The sequence below is a fragment of the Phodopus roborovskii genome, unplaced genomic scaffold (genome assembly GCF_943737965.1).
Source record: "Phodopus roborovskii unplaced genomic scaffold, PHOROB, whole genome shotgun sequence".
NCBI lineage: Eukaryota > Metazoa > Chordata > Mammalia > Rodentia > Cricetidae > Phodopus > Phodopus roborovskii.
This window is the reverse complement of record NW_026125680.1, coordinates 684,983-706,467: the sequence shown is the minus strand read 5'-3', so window position 1 is coordinate 706,467 and position 21,485 is coordinate 684,983. Positions and strand designations below refer to the sequence as shown.

At 43.8% G+C, this 21,485-nt stretch overlaps 2 protein-coding genes across 2 annotated transcripts; both read right to left on the bottom strand.

Annotated features, from left to right (window-relative positions):
* Nucleotides 1-2,954: 2,954 nt before the first annotated feature.
* On the bottom strand, nucleotides 2,955-7,026 carry LOC127217452 (short stature homeobox protein 2). The gene is made up of 4 exons (XM_051178455.1): nucleotides 6,960-7,026; nucleotides 6,395-6,794; nucleotides 4,710-4,755; nucleotides 2,955-3,048 (listed from the first exon to the last, which is right to left on the bottom strand). Exons 1-4 carry the CDS (start codon nucleotides 7,024-7,026, stop codon nucleotides 2,998-3,000), a joined length of 564 nt encoding a protein of 187 aa, XP_051034412.1. The 3' UTR covers nucleotides 2,955-2,997.
* Nucleotides 7,027-11,180: 4,154 nt separating this feature from the next.
* On the bottom strand, nucleotides 11,181-17,625 carry Crls1 (cardiolipin synthase 1). The gene is given in 3 exon segments (XM_051178453.1): nucleotides 11,181-11,565; nucleotides 11,567-12,069; nucleotides 17,518-17,625. Coding segments are annotated over 3 exon segments (996 nt in total).
* Nucleotides 17,626-21,485: the final 3,860 nt, after the last annotated feature.

Below are 21,485 nucleotides of genomic sequence, written 5' to 3'. Positions count from 1 at the left end.
CCAGCCCAGACTAGGGACTCAGTGCCCCCCTTGTGCTGGTGTATGGAGGCCTTGCTATTTTTGAAAACCCTGGTATCCAGGGACAGCGATATCCAACCGCTACTAGGAACTGTTCCTCAGTCTTTGGAGTTTTCATCTGAATGATGGTAGCAATCCTACTCCGAGATAGGCTTCTTTTGCCTTCCCACAGCTGGTAGCCAAAATAGGTAGCCTCTGATGTAAATTTGGGCCTTTTTTAGTTGACAATCTGGAGCCCAAGGTCTGTAACTCTTTCGCGGTCCCTCAGTGGCTCTTTTACAATCTATTTCAGTTTCAGAGGCTGAGAGGAGGTCATCTACATATTGTAATAGTATGGTTCTGGGAAACTTCTGACAGAAAGGCAGGCGGTCAGGACTTAGGCTCTTATCAAACAAGGTTGGCAAATTTTTAAATCGTTTCCCCCTTTTTAATTTAATATTTTTTTCTTATTTTACATATCAATTCCAGTTCCCTCTCCCTCCTATCCTCCCATGCTCCCCACAGACACCCCCATCCCATCTCCCATCCACTCCCCAGGGAGGGTGAGGCCTAGGAGGGATCATCAAAGTCATTTGGAGTAGGGCTTAGGCCCTTCTCCATGTCTCTAGCCAAAGGGAGTATCCCTCCATGGGGAATGTGTTCCTGGAGTCCTTTCATATACCAGGGATACAACTTGGTTCCACTGATGTGGTCCTATAGACTACCCAGTCCTTCTATCTGCGACCCACGTTCAGGGAATCTGGGTCAGTCCTATGCTGGTTTCCCAGATATCAGACTGGAAGCCATGAGCTCCCACTTGCTCAGGTCAGCTGTTTCTGTGGGTTTCTCCAGCCTGGCCTTGACCCCTTTGCTCATCACTCCTCCCTCTCTGTAACTGCATTCCAGGGAGTCTGGTTCAGTGTTTAGCTGTGGGTGTCTGCTGAATTTTTAAATCTTCGGGTTTCTTAGAGAAAGGGGGATTCTGGGACTTCTGGTTGTACAGATCACTTGCTGAAAAGGGAATATATATTTCATAAATGGGGGTGGGGCTTCTAACTAGGATCCTTTGGCTCAAACGGAGTGAGTCTAGGGCACTGGGTTTTCAACCCTCTTAGTGCTGTGACACTTTAATACAGATCCTTATGTTGTGGTGACCCCAATCCTAAAATTATTTTGTTGCCTCTTTCATAACAATAGTTTTACTACGGTTACGAATCATAATGTAAATAAGTGATATGCAGGATATATGATATGTGAAAGGGTTACTGGGCCCCCAACAGGGCTGTGGTCCATAGGTTGAAAAACCACTAGTCTAGGAGTTTGCCATAAGGGAACATTGGCAGGAACTGTGTTGCTAGCAGCCATGTCGGCTGGTCGTGGGAATCCACCCAACCACCTTGGGCGCCAATTGAAGTTGGGGGAAATAATGAGTTCACTAGACTCAAGATAAACGATAAATGATAATAATAAAGAACTGCTGTAGCCTTTCTCTGCCCTTCTGATCAGACCCTCGACCCAAGAGAGACACACAGAGAGAGCAAGAGAGATGAGACAACCCTGCTTCTGCTTCATCACTTTCTGGTCACATCTGCACCGGAAGCCACACCCAAAGGGAAGTGGCCACTAACACCAATTCACTGGCAAGGCCAGATGCCACTACACAACTGCCCAGTTCTGGGTTGAGTTCGGGGAGTTCCGGGAATAGGGAGCACAATTGGAATCACTGCCTGTATGCTGGGGAGACTCTGTAGGGGAAGAAGAAGGAAGGGTACCTGGATCTGAGGCTCAGGATAGGGTCACCTTTCATTCTGGACATTGTCCAGAAGTAGTTCCTCCTCTGGGTCAGTGGATAGAATTTTTGGTGCTTTTTTTCACCTTGCAGCTTAGGTACCAGAACATTGATACCAGCTTTAAGGGAACAGGTACCTTACATCAGGGGTGGCCTATGTTAGCAGAATTAGAAATGATGAGGGTTGTTTTAAGTGTTGGTTTAAGGGGAGGCTCGAGTGATATTATTTGGAGGTTATGAGCTTTGGAAGTAGAGACACCTAGCATCTGTTCACTGTCCCTCTGCACCATGTATGACTGGAAGATTGCAGGCAGTCTCATGGCTGATCCTAAGAAACACAAGGGTGAGCTCAATGCATGTCCGTGTTTTTTCTCCCTCAGGAACCTTTTAAAAAGCTTCCAGAATGGGAAAAAAGATTCAAGTATTAGTCTGTTTCTGAGACACAAGAAATATACACTTTACAAAGATCTCAAGGAGTGTTAGATTCTGCTCTGTGGAGGAAGGACAAGAGAGAAAAGCCTACCTGTGGACTGGATGGGACAGGTTTAGTGTCCCTTGGTAGCAGCAGGACCCCTGCCAGAGTAGCTGCCAATGCCCTGCGTGCACATAAAAGGAGGGCAGGCCAGAGAAGTAGGAACAGCCTAGGTATATTTGTGCTGCTTGCTTCCTGTGATCTTGTGAGTAACCTCATAGAGGTTTCTCTTAGAGTCTAGGGTTGACATGAAATTCTAAGCTTAGGCAGAACCAGCTGTGTGTGGAAAAACCACTGTCTTCCCCTAGGGACTTGCCTTGCATCTCTTGCACATGGTCAGGGGCAGGGTGAGGACAGCATGGTAGGGGCACAAAAAGAATGTGCATGTCAGTGCAACTCTACTCTCACACTAGGGAAGGTCCTGTGATATGCAGGGCCTACTACTGATGGTGACTCAGAACTGTCACCTCATGGAAGGAGAGCTTGTCATCCTGTTTAAAGGGCATTTCAAGATAACGTACACCAGGATCTTACTATTCTAGAAGACACATGGACAAACATATTACCTCTTTATTGAAAACACAAGTGCTGAGGAGAATATGGGTATAATAACAGGTTGCTGGTGACAGAAAAAAAAATCTGCGTCTGGCTCCTGAGCAAGAATGAAATGGTAGGGCTCTCCCATTGTCTTCAGGGAAAGGTGGTCTAGTTAGCAGGAGGAGCATCTCTGGCCCTTTATTTACAGGTTTTTATATTTCCTGTATTTTTCTCTTTTCTTCTTAAACCAATTCTATAATGGGAGAAAAATAAATTGGTTTACCATATAAATAATTAGGATAATAACCTAAAAGCATACCATGTACTTTATCTGCCAGAGGACCTTTCTTTCTCACTGCTCTAACTTTTCGAGGGGCCGAGGTATGTAGTATAGTACAGTATCCCCAGCACTGCAGAATTAGTCCCTGGACAAATGTCCAAACGTTGCAGGCCTTTCCCTGTCTCTACTGCAGTGCACACTGGAGGACGTTAGCAGCGTTTTCAGGCAGACGCACCCGCGTGCTTCAGACAATTATACTGCTGGCTGCCCTTATCTGTGTGGCCACACCAGGTGCTTCAAACAGCAGGAGGACAGCACCTTTGGACTCTGTGCATCCCCGTTCCCGTCAGTCTCTGTTTAACCAACTTTCTACCAGGTTTACACATGCAGGGCTTTGTCTGTGAACTCTCCACACACTCAAACTGCCCCTGTAAGGATAGAATTTATGTGTAGTTTACAATATTTCTAATAGTCTAGGATCATGGAAACTCAAGCTATACCAGTGTGTGTCCTTTGCATGTCATAATCCCAGAGAGATGTCTCCACAGAGACATTCTACTTAAAGGATACTAATGTTAACAGGAATTGTACAAGATATATACGTGCTTATATATCATTCATATATATATACACATATATACATATATATATATATATAATACAACTGTGTGTGCCTATAACATGTATGCATTTTAATGACTCAAACACATATATTTACAATTTATCCATAGGATAAGTGTGTGCAATGTGTATGCATTTAGGGAGTGAAAGTAGTGTAGTGCTCACACCTTTTTTGTTCCTCTAGAAAGTTGTGTTCCATCGTAAAATGACCCATTTCTGTGTGGTCTTATTCCCCTTTGTACCTTTTCTACAAAGATCACAAAGTCAAAATGGTAGGGCTAGAGAGATGCTTCAATAGGTAAGAACACTTGCTGCTCTTGCAAAGATCCTGTGCTTTGTTTAGAGCACCCACATTGGGAGGCTCACAACTGCCTTCAACTCCAGCTCCAGATGATCTAGTGTTGTCTTCTGGCCTCCAACACCCACAGATATGTTGTAAAAACAGACAATACAAACATACAAACATGTAAATAAAATAACTATAAAAAAGGTATCTTTGGGCTGGGCAGTTTTGGCTCATGCCTTTAATCCCAGTACTCCAGAGGCAGAGGCAGGTGAATCTCTGTGAGTTCAAGGTCGGCCTGGACTATAGAGCAAGTTCTAGGACAGCCAGTGATATACAGAAAAACTGTGTCTCAAAAAAACCCATAAGTAAATAAATAATCATTATAAAAGATGGTTTTTGATGGTTGAAGAGATGGTTAAGCAGTTCAAAGTGCTGGTTGATAATCTAGAGGACCTGGATTTGATTCCTGGGTATCGTACAACCATCTTTAACTCGAATTCCATTCCAGGCAATCTGATTCCCTCTCCTGGCTGCTTCAGACACAAGGCAATGCACGTGGTTCACAGACATAAATGCAGGCAAAACAACCATGAGCATAAAATATAACAACCACAATATGTTTTAAAGGTAATTTTTTTTTGTAACAGTGTGAAGTCAACAACAAAATAGCAACTTCATGGACATAGAAGAGCAGTCTTTGACCTCCAACTACCTTTCCTGTACTCACCTGCACTTTGGCTTCACTCACACCCATGCATGTTGCCAAACGTTTTCTAAGGGAAAGACATGGCAAATGTTCAGTATTTGACATCATGGATAGAATAAAATAGCTATAGGACATTTTAGATTTGTTTTTAAATGTTTTGTGACATTCACCTTGGAGATTTGGGGTTTAGAAAATTTTACTACTAATTTTATTTTACCAATTGACCATTAACAGGCATAAAAATTCAAGCATGTCCCCAATAAGCAATGTGAAAAACACTAATATAGACAGCAAAAACCTAAAAGAAAGGAAGAGGTACTCCTAACGCTATGTGTGGCAATGAAGGATCTATATCTATATCTGTATCTATATTTATATGTATTATCTATATATCAAGCTACTAAAACGAACAGGAAAAGTTGAGTGAGGCCCTTTGACAGGCCAGAAGGATAAAGTCAAATAAAAGAAGACAGATTAGTGGAAAGCACCCAAGGATTTCTAATGTCCATTTAATATGGGAGGGTGTCAAACCTGCAAGCAAGTGATAGGTTTCCCTTATTTATTTGGTGTGCCTGTGCAGGTTAGATGGAGGAGAGTGAATAGAAGTTAGTTCTGTCCTATTCTGTGTATACTGATGAATTCAAGTTCTCAGACTTGGCAACAAGTACCTTCGCTCAGGGAGCCATGTCACCCACCGCAGAAAATAAATACTATAAACACAACAGACACAAAGTGAATCCTACTTCTTTCTTTCTTTCTTTCTTTTTTTGTTTTGCACAATACTCGCTGCCCAGTCCTGAACTCTCCCAGTGAAGGAAGCTGGGGAATGAATCTTGAGCTGCAAAGGGAGCTACGTTTATGCAGGGGGTGGAAGTTTTAATAGAAGGCCAAAAGACAGTAATTGAGAGGAATGTACCAATAGCTATGTTTATGAAACTTAAGAAATGCATGGTGCACAGATGTAGCAATTTTTTAAAAAGGATCATTTATTTCATGTGTGTGAACGTTTTCCCTGCATGTAGGTATGTGTATCACATTCCTGCCTAGTGCACAAGGAGATAGTCAGAATAGCGAGTCACATCTTCTGGAACTGGAGTTCCAGATGGTTGTGAGCTGCCATGTGAGTGCTGGGAAACAAACCTGAGTCGTCTGGAAGAGGAGCCAGTGCTCTTAACCACTGAGTCATCTTGCCAGCCCCAGATGTATGAAAATTTTAAAGAAAGGCAGAATGTCATCCTGATATAAGGCCTGTTTTAGACCTTATATCAACAGATACTGCCCAATTTTATACAATTAAATACATGAAACTACCTTCCTTCTCAGTTTTATTTAGTCTCATCCCTCACCCCAAAACCCTAGTGCCAGAGGATGGGGACTGGCAGCCTGGATGTTGTAGATGGCTTTTATTTCAAGACGGCAAGAGAGAGGCTGAGGAGATAATAGCTCAGCACGAAAAGGTTCTTGCTGCCCCGTGGCCTGAGTTCGACCCTGGGAGGTACATTGTGAAGAGAAAACTCACTCCCCTAGTTGTCCTCTCACTTCAGTACATGTGGTGTGGCAAACACACAATAAAATAAATGAATAAACATAAAATGTAATAAGTAGTTTTAAAGAGAGAGTAAGAGGGGGGCACCAGTGGAAATCAGACACAACCCTGGACCACATACTCCCAGGAAGCAGGACACCAAGCCAGGCTATCTGCTCACCTTACTTTTGCACTGATGTAGTGAGTAAGCTGGAAAACACTCTCCAGCTTCTGCAGTTGCCAGTGGGCGAACCTCTTCCGTGAGTTGCGTTTGCACACTGGCGCTGGCACAGGCAGCAGCACAGGCACTGGCCCATCCTCGTCGTCGCCCATGCCCTGCTGAACTGGCTCCTGAGGCTGCAGCTCATTGTCCTGGCCACTGCCTCGGGCGCCCTCTTGGTTCCCGCCACCCATGGGGGAAGCAGCAGCAGCAGCAGCAGTGGAGGGACCGTCTCCACTTGATTCTCCTGCTGCGTCCCCTTCTGCTGCTGCCGCTCCCTGCCCAGGCTGGCCCCGAGCAGTCTCTTCCTTATATCTCCCCTCTCCTCCCGGCATGACCGTCGGTGCCTGGGCGCCTGAAACTGGGGAAAGGGAGACAGAACAGGTGACGAGGCCTAGGGGCGCGAAGTCCTGTGGAGGCGTAGCCCGCGGAGCCCTGGGCGCGCCCGGCCGGCCGTCCAGTCGCCTCTGTGGGGCCACCCTCCCTCAGGGGCATCGCCAACCCGCCCTTCCCAGCGCGCACTGACCATTCCATCTTTCCTCGTCCTCGTCAGATCCCACCCGAAGTAGGTAATCGACGTTTTGGCGCTTCATGGCGTGAATGCCGTCGAAGTCGCTTGCGGCTTGCTGTCCCTTAGGCCTGTGAAGACTCTGAGAGGGAGCCCCCTACAGTTCCGGAAGTGGGGCTCTCCACCAGCACCGGCCAGCTTCCGGCCTGGGGCCTCCAACCTCCATACTCCAGTTTAGTTTATCCAATCAGAAGCATGCCATCCTTGCTTCCGGTTGGCGCTTGTTGCTATGGGCTGAGCCCCCTGGGGTTCAAAACTGGGGGGGGCAGTTTGGAGCTGTGATGAGAAGGCTTTGTGTTCAGGGAAGGCAATGACGTCTGGGCAAGGAGGGTGTATAGGGGCCTTCCAAGTTGCCTCTCAGTTGAGTCTCCTGGCCTCGGTGAATTATCTTCCTACGGTACGGGTGGCGGTCCTGGTAGCAAGAAAAGATCCCCCAGTAGCTCAGGAGGACTTGTGGAAACGGAGGACAGCATTTCTCGGCCTAGTGCCCCACCCTGGTTCCCTGCTACTTGGCGGAGAAAGGATATTATGCTAATGTGTTTATCGGGGAGGGTCTCTGGACTGCACAGAAAATGAAGTTCGAGCCTGTGGTACTTCCATGCTCTGCCTTTCCAGGAGCTTGGGGCAGATTGCAGGGGCCCGGGTTGCTCAGCAGGCAGAAGAAAGGGCTCAACTTCACCCGCGCTACTGAGGAGTTTCGTACTACTGTTCAGACTTCATGACTGCTGGTAAATCTTTGAGAATTGTCGTACACGTGCTGAGGTTCCTAATATCCTAATAGCTCTTTCGAACACACACACACACACACACACACACACACACACACACACACACACTTCTAATGACTTCTCTGAATGATCTAATGGTGAACAGCAGGCCTTTGTGCCTGGTCTCCATCCCAGACTTGTCAGTCAAGCAGCCCCTTCAATGGCATGTGGTCAGACTGGTTCCCGGGAGACTGGCTGTTTTCAACATGTTCTGTTCACTTTGAGACTAAAAAGGGCTGTAAAACACTAGGGTATCTCCGTCAGTTAACAGGTGTGAACTGGACAATATTCAGGAGCCCTGGTACTGAAGTAAGAATCCTCCTGCCAGACAGTGGTGTCTCATGACTTTAATCCCAGCACTCGGGAGGCAGAGACAGGTGGATGTCTGTGAGTTCTAGGCCAGCCTAGTCTACAGAGCGAGTTCTGGGACAGCCAGTGCTGTTACACAAAGAAACTCAGTCTTGAAAAGACAAAAACAAAAGAGAAATAAAAACAAACAACTCTCACCTCCCCAAAAGAATTTTTCTCCCAGAAAATGACTGGTCTTACAGTTTTGATAACTGCTCATATACTAAAGCTGCACATATATATTTCCTGGCCTTCGCTCGTCTTTACTCTAAATCCTGAAACTGTTGTTGGCAAGGTGCTGAGAACATGAGAACTCTTCTGTCTAGTTTGGCCACAGTCATAGAGACATCAGTTTTTGGGCAAGGGATGTAGCCCTTGTGTCTTATGAATAATATCATGGGTTAAAGTCCCCGAACTCCATGAGGCTGGTATGGCGTTTTCCCGTCCTGTAATGCTTTGATAATATGAGAACTTGGGGAGCAGTAGCATTAAGATCGGAGCTTTAGAGTAAACGTGACTACAGAATGCATTTGAGATCACTTTGGAGCATTTGAGACTCTTTTGAGAAAAAAAAAGTCTTCTATTTCCTTTCTGAAATTCTGATATCTCTAGTGTTTTTTTTTCTTTTTTCTTTTCAGTAAGGCAGTGAATGATGGAACTGATTTAATTTTAATCCTTTTCGTTTTCTGTCTTAAATTAATGGCTGGTTAAAATATTGTATATTTTACATAATATTATATACATTTACATAATATATTTCTATGGAAATGTCAGTAGTATGGCATGCCTCTTTTGGTTGTTCTTTTTTTTTCCTTTTTTTGGGGGGGGGATACAAGGTCTATGTAGTTCTGGCTGTCATGAAACTCACTTTTTAGACCAGGCTGACCTCAGACTCATAGAGAGAGATCCACCTGCCTCTGCCTCTCAAGTGCTAGAATTAAAGATGTGTGCCACCATTGCCCAGCTCTTTTGCTTGTTTTTGAGATACTAATTTCATTTCATTTCTATTCTCTCTTTTCTTTGTCCAAGTGGTCCCATATAGTCCTTCTTTCTCTCCTTCAAATTTATGGCCTATTTTTCATCAATTGTCATTGTACTCACATATTTGTGTATATATTTAGGTTCCCCACTGTAATCTGTTGAGTTCCTATCAGTTACTTGTATGTATTCTTTAGGGGTGACCATTTGGCATTGGACAGCCAATTGGTGTGTTTTTCCCCTGGGAAAGGACCACTTTTCCCATTCCTAGTTTTACTCAGTTGTCTGTAGTTCTTTGTGTAGGGCTGAGACCTCCTGGGCTTTTCCCTGTGAAGTTTGACATGCTCGTTTGTGTCATCCTTGGATGGGCTTATTGGTTAAACTTCATGGGTATAATTTCAATTTCTAATGTTCCTAGCAGACATAATCCCGTAACAAACTCTCTGATCCTCTGGCTCTTAGAATCTCTTTGTCCCCTCTTTCTTTCACAATGTTCCTGGAGTCTTAGGTGCCTGTGTATTTTGTAGATGTGTTCATGAAGACTGAGCTTCATAACTCTCCACTTGATTGGTTGTGGTTTTGTAGTGGTGTCCATCTGTTATAAAGAGAAGTTTCCTTAATGAGGGGTGGCGACTACACTTACCTGTGGGTATAAGGACAAATGTTTGTAGATTTTTATAAGGGATTACGTTGGTTTAATAAATTAGTGATTGCCGATTATTCTCCAATAACCATGACTTTACTAGCCCTGAGTCTAACTTTCTAGTACCAGACAAGGTGTTGCTCCTGTTCACTGCATGCCTCTACTTCATCCTTAGGGTTATTTGTTATGCTGCTCATTGATGTGGCTCCTAGGCATCATAGCTGGGTAGCACTGTGGCTTGCCTTCCTCCATTGAAGCTTTCATGGAACTTTCTCATACAATGCAGGTTAGTTCTTAGGGTCGGGATATTCCTCCATTGAAGCTTTCATGGAACTTTCTCATACAATGCAGGTTAGTTCTTAGGGTCGGGATATTCAGGTCATTTCCAGCTTAGGGGTCTCTGGCCTGTTTCTGAAGTTCATGGTGTCTTCAGCAAAAGGGAATTACCTTCCACCTTTGGGGAGTAACCAAGGCTAACAGCAGTAGACTGTATGTTTTGGGAGTCTCTTGGACAACCCTGTGTAAGAGCTCAAAATGGAGTTTCTCATGTCTGGAATTAGGGTTTTTGACTCTGTGCTTTAAGTTGTTTAGACTTTTTTCTTTCTTTTTCCAGCTCTTTTATTCTTTTATTGAGTTAACAACAGAAGAGTCCCCAAAGCTTAAAAAAAAACTGAAAAAATGTAAAGTTTTACAATACCTACATGACATATGAGTACGGTTCCAATATCATACAAACATCACATTAGAAACAGTGGGAAGGCATGATGTAATTCTCTGCCTTTTAGATGCAAAGCCCATTATTACATGCTCTCCTATGCTGACTCCTATGTTGTCTGTTATCACAATACACAAACTATTTGGTACCTGAGAGGCTGGAAGACTATTGATTAACTTCAAGACCATCTATTCTACTTGACCTTTTTTATTTTCTAAACTTAATGCATTTTAAGGCTCTGTATACCTCTACCCTACCCACAGCTAAATTTATTCTCAGCTTTTCAAATGGTCAAGTATTAACCACATCCACTGTTAATGTATACATGGATTTAAAATTCAAAGCAAAAAATGAAAAACCTCGCTGTGTAGGGTATATATCTAATATCAGATAATACCTTTTGCTTTCCTGTTTCAATGCTATAAACTATGTTTTTTAAACATTAAAAAAGGACAATAACTAGAATAATTCATCTCACAAATTAATCAAAAAACTGAAGATGAAAATTTTACATTATAGTTTCACTTGTATTTAAAAATACACTGGAAAATCTGCATAGGCCCATGATAGAGCTTATCTTCAACATACGTTACTTCGGTTTGAAGACATGGCTTGTCTGACAAGTCCTTTCTCAAGCTGAATACCAAGATGGGGAAAGTCCTGTAGTTTTCACTGGCACTGCTGCCGATGTTGCAAGTCGCTTCCTTGCTGCAGGAACTGGGTGCCTCTCATTTGCCCTTCATCACCTGAACAGTTTTCCAACCACAGTGATAACTGTATGCTGACACAGCTGTAATGAAGGCTGTACAACACCATAGTATCTGAAGATAAATGCTGTCAGCATAACTGAAAACTGGAGCTGCCAAAGAAGCTGCCACCAAAATTAACTGGACTGCTGTATTTACCTTGCTGATGAATGTGGGTTTTAACCTAGCAGTAGCATAGCAAGGATTGAAGTACTTAGCTAGTGTTCGCGGTGTTGGCAGAGTTCGGTATCTGACATAAAACACCGCAGCGATCAACATTACATCTCTTGAAATTATCCTGTAAGTGAGTGGGACTGGAATAAGTTCTGCATAGGTCAAGCTAACACATTAGATGCTGATAAAAACTATCAGCAAGTGGATCAAGGGCACTTCTCAAAGCTGATTTTTGATTGGCCCAGTTTCGAGCCATAAATCCATCCAACAAATCCATTAGTCCAGCGAAAGCAAAAACTCCTAGTGCAACACTAAGATTGTCAAGAATCCGATAGCCCAACATTGGAACCAAGACAGTTCTCGTCATCGACAACATATTTGGGATTGTCTATGGATTTTCATTCGAGCTGGCGGCGCTTGCCGGGACCCACACGGCGCCCGAGGGCTGCGTGGTAGAGCCTCATTTGGCCGCAAGCCCCCGGGTGGGGGGCGCCAACTTTCCCGCTCCTGTTTCCGCGGGTCAGCGCCAGCGCAGACACCAGCCCTTGGCCAGGCAGCAGACCATGGGCCGCAGCAGGGCGCTGCGGGAGCCGCCCCTGTCGAGCAGCGCCCCCTGCGGGCGGGGGGCCACGTGAAGGGGCCCCCATGAGCAGCGCACCACGCTCCACCCACGCTCCACGCCAGCATGGCCTTGCGGCTGCAGCAAACTCCAAACGTTGAGAACTCAGCAGGGGGGGGGGGCGCCCGTAGCCAGCTTCTTCACAGAAACCCAGCAGTGCTGAAGCCACAAGGATGTTTCCAAACTAATTTCCACATTCCAGACGTCCCGCGTATACAGGTGGCCCGGAACAGTCCTGTCTTGCATGGCTACTGTAGAAGTGTTTTTTTTTTTTTGCAGACTTAGTCATTTTGCCAATATTTCTTTACACATTCTTGCTCCCCTTTCTCGGTCCTTTCTAATTCTCAAGCAGTTACTCAGGTGTCCTCATGATTCATGGTGTCTTGTGCTGATATTTTCCAATAGTTTTCTTTACCCATTCCTTTACCTCAATAATCTCAATTGACCTATCTTCAAGATTACCTGATTCTTCTTTGCTTACTCACACATGCTAGGCTCTCCTTCCAGTGATTTTTTTATTCAATTATGTTATTCAAATTTGTCTTGTGAATAATTTTTGTAATACATTTTTATTAACTTATTTGCTCACGGGTGGCTGTGCATACCATAATGCATATGTGGACATTACAAAATAACGTTCCTGTGTTCTCTCTTCCCACCAAGTGGGTCTAAAGTGTATGGAAAGCAGGTTGTCAGGATTGGTCAGAAGGCCTTTTATCTGCTGAGCCATCTTACTAGCCCAAATGCTGTTTTTTACCTGTAGAGTTTTGAATTCGTTTTTCTTGGTATGGTGGTTATCTTTTTACTTAAAGATTTCCACACAATGTATTTTGATCATGTTTCCTCCTCAATCAGCTCCTCTGAGAACCTGCCCATCTCCCTACCCACCCACATTTGTTGTTTCTCTCTATCAGTTAAAAGTTCCATGAGCACTACACCTCCCCTGGGCAGCACAGTAGTGTGTGAGAGCGGGAGAGCTGACCCCCCACCCCCACCCCCCATTAGCCTTGTGGTGGCATAAGGGAGGGAAAGATGACCTCTCCCCTTGCCTCTTGTCACCTATGGTGGGCAGGAGAGCAGGAGAGCTGCCCCTCACGGGCTGCAGCACACAAGAGAGCAGGCCATGCACCTCCCTGGAGAACACACTAGAGCTGACTCTGTTGGCAGTGGTGCAGGTGAGCCAGGCCTGTGGAAGTGAGCGCGCCAGAGCGGCACCTGCCCCTCCTCATATGCCATGTGGGGGCATGGGTTGGGGAAATACGCCTTCCGTCCCCTGCCCTTTGCCAACTCCTGCAGCAGGCAGGAGAGCCATCCTTGGGGGGGGGGTTATAAGAACAGAGAGCTGGCCTTGTCCTTCCCCAACTGCAGCAATCAGAAGAGCGGCCTCCACCCTCCAGGCCTTGCCTGGAAGAAGCAGTAGAGCTGGCCCTGGTGGTGTGCATGTGGGAAAAGCTCAAACAATGGTGTGAGCATAGGCGGACTGGCCCAGCTTCTGGCTGCCTGCAACATTGGGTAAGCTAACTGGGGCAGTGCTGGAGAGCTCGCCTGGGTGTTGCTGAGGAGGGGACGCAGACAGACTGACCAACCCAGCTACCCACCCAGGTCCAGAACCTGGCCTGTGAGTTAGCCCACCCCAACATCCACCTCATCTGTGATCAGCTGGAGCATGTGAAGGGGATGAGCCTACAAACCCAAAGCTGCAAGATCTCCACTACACAAGACAACAACAGGGTATCCAAGAGGAGTCCCAGTGAGGGCCCAGTATCCATAGGGTAGCAGAAGCCAGAGGCCTTGAGCCAGACCAACAATCCGTTGTAAAGAACACTTACACGCAAAGATGTATAGATTAAGGGGTATTCTGTGTGACTCTCCGAGCAACACTGCAGGTTCCATGCCAAAATTTTCTTTCTCTTTTTTGTTTCGTTTTATTTTATCTTGTTTTTAGGCTTTACTTTAAAATTTTGTTTTGTTTTTTTGGGGGGCAGATTACAAGGGCAGAGGGCAGAGGGCAGAGGTGAGGGGATGGGGAAATGAGTGGGGTCAGGATGCATGATAGAAAATCAACAGAGAATCAATAAAATGTTAAAAAACCACAAAAATGAAAATCAAAACAAACAAATAAACAAAAGACCAATAAGACAAAAAATAATAAAACAAGACACAAAGTACACGCACACACATACACTAAACAAATAACAACAAATTATGGAGTTGCTTTTGTGCCTGTCAACTACACCTGGGCATGATGCCTGTCTTGGAGATTGATTGATACAATCAGTGGCATTCCATTAGAGAAAACTGATTTTTCCCTTTGCCAGTGAATATCAATTACAAATAGCTTCATGGGTATGGGCGAGACTCCATCTCTACTTTCCCTTCTCAGTGCTAGGAACCCATCTGGTTTTAACCTGTTTAAGTCTTGTTCATTCTGTCATAGTCTCTGTGGTTTCATATGTGCTTCAGTCGTGTTGTCTCTGGAAGACAATTTTCTTGGTGTCACCCATCACCTCTGGCACTTACAGTCTCTCTCCTCTTCTACATAGATCTCTGAGCCTTGAAGGGAGGGCTTTGGTAAAGACATCTCATTTAGGTTGGAGTGCTTGAAAGTCTCTCACTCTCTGTACCTTGAGCAGTTATGGGTATCTGTGTTAATTTTATACTTACTGTAAGAATTACTTTTTAGCTAGGTGTTGGTGGCACACACCTTTAAACCCAGCTCTTGGGAGGCAGAGGCAGGCAGATCTCCGTGAGTTCAAGGCTAGCCTGGTTTACAGAATGAGTTGAAGGACAGCCATGGCAGTTACACAGAGAAACCCTGTCTTGCAAAACTAAAAAAGAAAAAAAAATGTAACCTTTTTGCCATTGTTTATTTAAATGTTTTCAATTTGCAGTGGCTACTCTCAGAAATCAACCACCTGTGTTTCATGGTAAATGATTGTATGGAGAAAGAAAAAGTTTGAAGTTTATGAAGTTGTGAGGGTCTAAGGAAGCAATTAAAGGTATGCAAATGCAAGTTGTAGAGTTTGAGGATGTAAAAGCTTAAGTAAGTTGTGAAAGCCTGGGAAAGTGATTTAAGGGGTGCAGCTCTAATTATAAAGGTCTATGGGTCTAAAGAAGTGATTTAAGCTATGTGAAAACTGAGAGATGTTTCAGATTTCTTTCCCTCTCTATGCTATTGTTACATTAAGATTCAAAAGTTCTGAGTGTTAACATTAATCAATGTAGTTCCTGGCAAAACACTGACTACTATTATAGTCACAAGCTCAAATATTTAAATTCCCTTAGTTGTTTTCTAAGTAAAGACTTAAAGGTGCTTCTCATTGTGATAAACACATCTCTGTCCAATCTATACATCCAGGCCTCTGGACAGAGGAAAGAGTGTTCATGCTTTTAACCCAAAATCATAGCTTTTGCTATGACTCAAAATCATGAGTCTACTCCGGCTGTTACAGACATGAATGAGCTGCTTATGTAATGAGGATTTCAGTACAGATTATAAACAGTGGTAATAATAATGTATATAAAACTTTTATCTCTTTTTGTAAATTTAAAAAATTCACATAAGCTTCGGGGAGTCTTGACTTGGATCTACCTGTCACAAGTCAAATGGACTCCAGTTAAGTACTCTTGTCAGTCAACAGCTTCAGCTTTCCCTCCAACTGCCTACCCCTGAGGGTGGGCTTGCTCTTCCTCTGGTCTTGGTACTCCTCCTCTTCTCCCAACTATCAGGACCACAGGCTTGAAAATTTCAAATGTACACCCTTAACTTTACCTTCTGTCCCTAGTCTATATCTCTTCCAACGTATTTCCAGTCACCTGAAAACGGCTTCAAAACTGCCTGCAGCACTTCAGCCCCAGGTGGGTCCTTCAGAATCATCTAGCAAAAGAGATGTGTCTGAGTCCTCTGACTACTTGTGGCCTTTGACTGAAATTCCAGACTTCCCGGGCCTTGACAATTACACTCTAATTTCAACTAAGAAGCAGTTACAGAAGAGGTTATAGTGTCCCTTATCATCAGCAAAAAGGTTTGAATGTCAGGTCCAAAAGAAATGAGCAACAAATGGCTATCTGTGGTACCTAGTAGCACAGGTAATCATGCTGGCCTCCAGGCTTCAACTCTTCTCACCCTGCTCTCCTCAGCTCATCTCAGTCCATCCCAAAACCTAAATTCTCCACCTTATGGACTTCCCGCCCCCAACTTCTCATTCCCATATAACCGTGCCATTTTTGGCATGTGCTGTCTTGGCTTTTTGCTCTCTCTTTCTTTGGTCTTCCTCTCTAAGCCTCCCCACACTGCTCTCATGGCCAAGTACACTCTGCTGGCCATATTTAGTCTTCTACTTTCTCTCCCTGATCTGGATTTTTCCAGATGCCTTTGGCTGTACTGTCTTTCATATCTACGAAAAAAATCTTCCCCTTAGCCATACCTTAGAGCAGTCACTTCATACACTCATCATCTGTTTGTTTCCACTCTTTAAATGTTCAGTTCCCAAGAGGACTATTTTGAAAGTTTCATTTATCCATCTGTTTTTCTTATTTTATTAATCCTTTGAAAATTTTGTACAACGCATTTTGATCACACCACCACATCTCCTTCCAGATCCACCCCTTTCCTTACCCTCGTAATATTGTGTCTTTTTTTTTTTAATGCACTATGTACCTCTCCAGTAGCTATAAAGTGTCAATAGCTCTTTGTCTGAGGCTTAGATTTCATGCCTATCTCTTCTCTCTATGCTAGGATTTTGTCTGGCTCAAACTTATGTAGGCCTCTTACAGATAGTCACAACAGCTGTGAGCTTATATGTGCAGCTGCCTTGCTGGGTCTAGAAAACACTGCTATTGTGTAGTTATTTACCACCTCAGGCCTATCCATCTTTCTGCTCCTCCCCTTCCACAATGATCCCAGGTTCTGGGAGTGTGACTGGGATACTTTACAGATGTCTCAGTTAGTGCAAAACATTCTGAAGTCTTTCATTTTCTGTATCTTGACCAGTTGTGAGCCTCTATATTAATCATCATCTACTATAAATAGCTTCTCTGATGAGGGCTGAGAGATGCAGTAAACTATGGATATAACAATAAGTCCGGAATATGTTTAATATTATACCCATTTAGCAGAAGAATAGGAGTGATTTTTTTTTGGGGGGGGGTTGTTTTGTTTTTTGTTTTTCCCTAAGACCTGTGACCTGTCTAACTACAGGTTCTGGGACTTACAATGGTACCAGGTTTGGGTTTCAACTGGTGGAGTAGGCCTTAAATGTGATCAGAAAGTGGCTGGTTACTCTCATGGCAATCATATTACTATTGTGCATGTTTCCATATCCTTATAGGCAGCTTGTGATAACCCTGTAATAGCTCACAGGGTTCACAGGTGGATAGGATTTGTGATTATTTTTCTCCTCTGGTACATGCACAGTACCTTCCAGCATTATGAAAGCTAGCAAGTAGGAACGATGATTCAAGGTTAGTATCAGCATAATTACTTTGTGGCTTAACTATGGGATGTCTTAAGCAAGAGGGTCTTACCATTAGGTTCTGGCAGACAATTGTGGCTGTTTGAATGAAAATGTCCTTGATATGCTTAAGTATTCGAACATCTTGCCCCAAGTTGGTGGTGCTCTTTAAGTAGGTCATGGTGACATGTAATCTTGTACGAGCCAGGCTTTGGGATTTTATATCTTCCCCTTATTTCCAGTTTACTCCTTCTGTGTGTTTCCAGTTGAGGTTGTTATCTCCCAGCTTCCAGATTTTGATGCCATGCCTGCTACTTGCTACCGTATCTTCCCAATATGATGAACTCTTATTATTCTGAATCCCTAAGCCCAAATAAATTCTTTCTTCTACAAGAGGCTTTTGGACATGCGTTTTATCATAGTGACATAAAAGTAACTCACACAGGAGTTGGTACCAGAGCGTGGGCTATGGCAGTGAAGAACTTGACAATATTATTATTATTTTTGAGGAATGTGAAAGACTTTGGAATTTTTGACTAGAAACACAATTGAATGCTGTAAACAGAGCCTCCAAGTTGGAGCCTGGGAGACAGTAGTGCTGGGAGAAATGCAAAAACATGGAGGCTTGGATCAAGAAAGGGGCTGTGGAGGGGAAAATATGAGCAACTGTGCTAAAGGACAGTCTTGTGATACTTTGACAAAGAGTCTGACTGCCATCTGCTCATCCTAAGAACTTGCCTGGGGCTAAATAGAAAGGTAATGGGCTAATTAAAGGCTCATTCAAGATAGAATAATATTGAATCTGTGACGAAGTTAGTGGTAGTGATAGATTTCTAGGTCTACAATTAAAGAAAATGGGGTAGAAAGAGATAAAAAAGTGTATAATTTGGAGAAAAGATGAGCACTAGGGATCTTCATGTTCCAACCAAGGCTTGTTGCTGAGACTATAGTTGTTGAGATTAAGAGAGTTAAGGTAAGGCCTCCTGCTCTACGTTCCCCCCAGGGTAAAACCTCCTGGAACTAAGCTTCCAACTTGTGAAAGAGACCCTAAGGAGTTTTCTGCAGTCAGAAAGCAAACATAAGCTGCTATAAATGTGATTCAGGGAGAGAGTCCCAAAGTGGGCAGCTGAACTTGATAATATTGTATAGTACATTAACTTTGTAGCAGGCTTTCCAGTTCAAGAAATGGGATTCAAGGGCTTCATTTTACCAGGAAGCAGCATATTTAATGGATAGTTAATGGATCACTATCGTACAGCTAGAGAGCCTCAAATGGCCCAAGATTGAGGCATTAATACACTATTGGCTTCTCTGTATCTTATACATGGTTACTTTCATTCTGGTTGAGTGTTTTTCAACTACTAGGCAGTGAACACTAGAATGAGAAGGGAGAGGGTTAAGGAAAGAAACTTCAGGGGCTGTATGTATATGGTCAGTGTCAGGTCTAAAGGAAATGCCACTCCCCCAAATTCCTGTGCCTGTTATCCTCTACCAAAAGAGACATTTCCTTATCACTGTGGGAAAGGGACATGCGGCGCCGGTTAGCATACCAAAGCTCACCTAGCCTCCAGGCTTCCTAGTTTTCACAACTATCGGTGCCTCTTCTCAGCTGTTGTCACCCTGCCCCCTACTCTAAGCTTCTCCGCTCCTGCGCGCGTCCTTCCCCCAGCGCCATTCCTATATAACCCTGCCATTTCAGTTGTGCTGTCTCTTTCGTCATCCTCTCTTGGTCCCTGTCCTCGTGCCCCTATTTCTTGGTCTCCTTCGCCTGTACTCGTTTCTCTCCCGTGTCTTCCCCCCTCTCCCCCGCTCTGTACTCTTTCAGATGCCTCTGACTGTATTTTCCCTCATATCTACCAAAGAGCCTTTCCCTCAGCCATACCTTGGAGCAGTCATGCCCGCAGTTTGTATATTCAGTTCACATGTACACATTAGAGTACTGGTCAAAGGTGCATGTACGGATGGACATTAACCAGACCTCATGGTTATTTCTTATTATCCATTCTCCTGATGTCTCAGACCCCTATTACATTAGTGCCCAAGCCCTTCTCAGGGTAAAAGAACATTACCTTGGTTTAGGGTCTATATTTCCATGGCTTCTATGAGGCTGGAAATACATCTTATGACTAGGGTAACTATGCAAACTAAAATCAAACAGGCTCCTGGAATCAAAAGCATAACAAACATGCTACTCTTGAATCCCTGCAAGGAGAACAACATCCCCAGATCATTTCTAGCCACTCCAAGTCTGGATGCTAACATGAACAATCTTCATCTGATTAGTGGCTTCTCTGACTTTTCCTTCATCGTCTATTTGTATATAACAGTTGCTCAGGTTGAACTATTCATAAGGTCCTTCTTTAGAAACAAGTAAATACTCTTGAGCTAAATGGTTTTAGTAAATAGCACTGTGCATTTTGGTTTGAGGTTTGGTTAGGATTTTAAGGGCCTTTGAAGTTACAGTAGTTACAATTTCACCAGCAGGAGCTTGTAATCTGATGATGTGGCTTAACATATAGATAGATGTAGATATGGTAACCCAAGGATCCATTCTCTACCCAGGTGGCTGGACCATAATAATGGATTATATGTTCATGGGGCCATTTGTCAGCTTTATAGTCAGTCAAACTGTAAAGTGATCACTTGATTTCTTTGGGCATCCCAGTCCTTGTATTTTCAAGCACTCTCCTCTGGCAGATAGGAGTAGGAAGAAGGAGGGCTGGATGGATCTTAATATCTGGACCAGTTTGGAGGAAGTACAATGTATGCTGTTCTCCCACATATCCAATATATTCTACCTGGAACTTAGCATTTGATGTTAGCATCACAGTGTCCTATGCCTGCCCGAGGTAAAAGAAGTCAGACAAAAGGTGGGATTCTGGTTCTGAATGGTGGGGATCCCCACTACTGAGTTTTCTGCTAAGTTTCATTGTAGAGTCTTTGGTCCAGACATGTTAGGCTTCCAACAGAAACAATAAACTGCTTTCTCCATAGTGGGGGACCTAATTTTTCCCTATAACTGAGGTTTTAAGAAATCAAATTCTGATAGCGGGAGTATCCCATTTTTATCATAAAGTTAGAGAGGATCAAACTCTCTAGCTTCCCAAGGTCATCAGTCTTCTCTGTTAGTTTCTCCACATACATAGCAAGAAGAGATATTAAGAGTCTGTGCTGTTTTATGCCAGGTTTAGACACATGTTTCTGGTTATGGCAGGGATTTGGTGGGTGGGCTGCTATTTATTTCTTCATAGAAGAACTGGAAGACTTGGTATGACATGGCTTTGTGGGTGACAGAAATCTTTTGAAGAGTAGCATGGTCCCTTGTTTTGAGTTGAGAATAGTGACATTAAAATGGTTACAGGTCACCAGTCAACAGTCTTGTGTTGCAGTTTCCTTCTGAAGGAGTACCATTTACTTTGCCTTCTGCCAAGTGGCCCAAATAATTCCTGTTCAGGTAGAATGATAGGGTTGGGGAGTAGGAGTAGCATACAAAGCTCCAATAAGAGAGCTGTTCACACAGAACTTATCATTTAGACTGTTGTCTTATTCCCAGGATACCCCAATGCATAATTCAATAAAGGGTATTTTAGACATCAACTGTAATTTCACATAAATTAGTGAGCCTTATCCTTTGTCTCATTCTGCCTCTGGTTGGATGATTAATTTTAAAAAAATGTGTATCAAGGCTGGGAGAGATGGTTCTGTGGTTAAGTGCACTGCTGCTCTTCTAGAGGATCTATCTGATTTAATTCCCACCATCTATTTGGAGGCTAACACCATCTGTAACTCCAGTTCCAAGGGGATCCAGTGCTCTTTTCTGTCCTGCATGGGCACTATATGCATGTGGTATACAGACATACATGCAGACAAACACCCATACATATAAAAAATTTAAAAACCAGAACTTTACAAAAATGTATATGGGTGTTTTAGTGGTTTGAGTGAGAATGGCCCCTATAGGATCATATATTTGCCAGCTTAGTCCTCAGTGGGTGAACTGCTAGGGGAATATTAGGACTTGTGGCCTTAATGGAGCACGTA

Bases quoted from the DNA above. Each gene is read 5' to 3' on its own strand.
- LOC127217452 (XM_051178455.1), bottom strand. From the start codon at position 7,026: ATGAAGCGCCAAAACGTCGATTACCTACTTCGGGTGGGATCTGACGAG. The intron at 4,756-6,394 runs GTGAGCAGATAG...TCTTTCCCTTAG, and splicing joins TACATCAGTGCAAAAGTAAG to AAAACGTTTGGCAACATGCA. The intron at 3,049-4,709 runs GTGAGTACAGGA...CTCCCATTATAG, and splicing joins TGAGTGAAGCCAAAGTGCAG to AATTGGTTTAAGAAGAAAAG.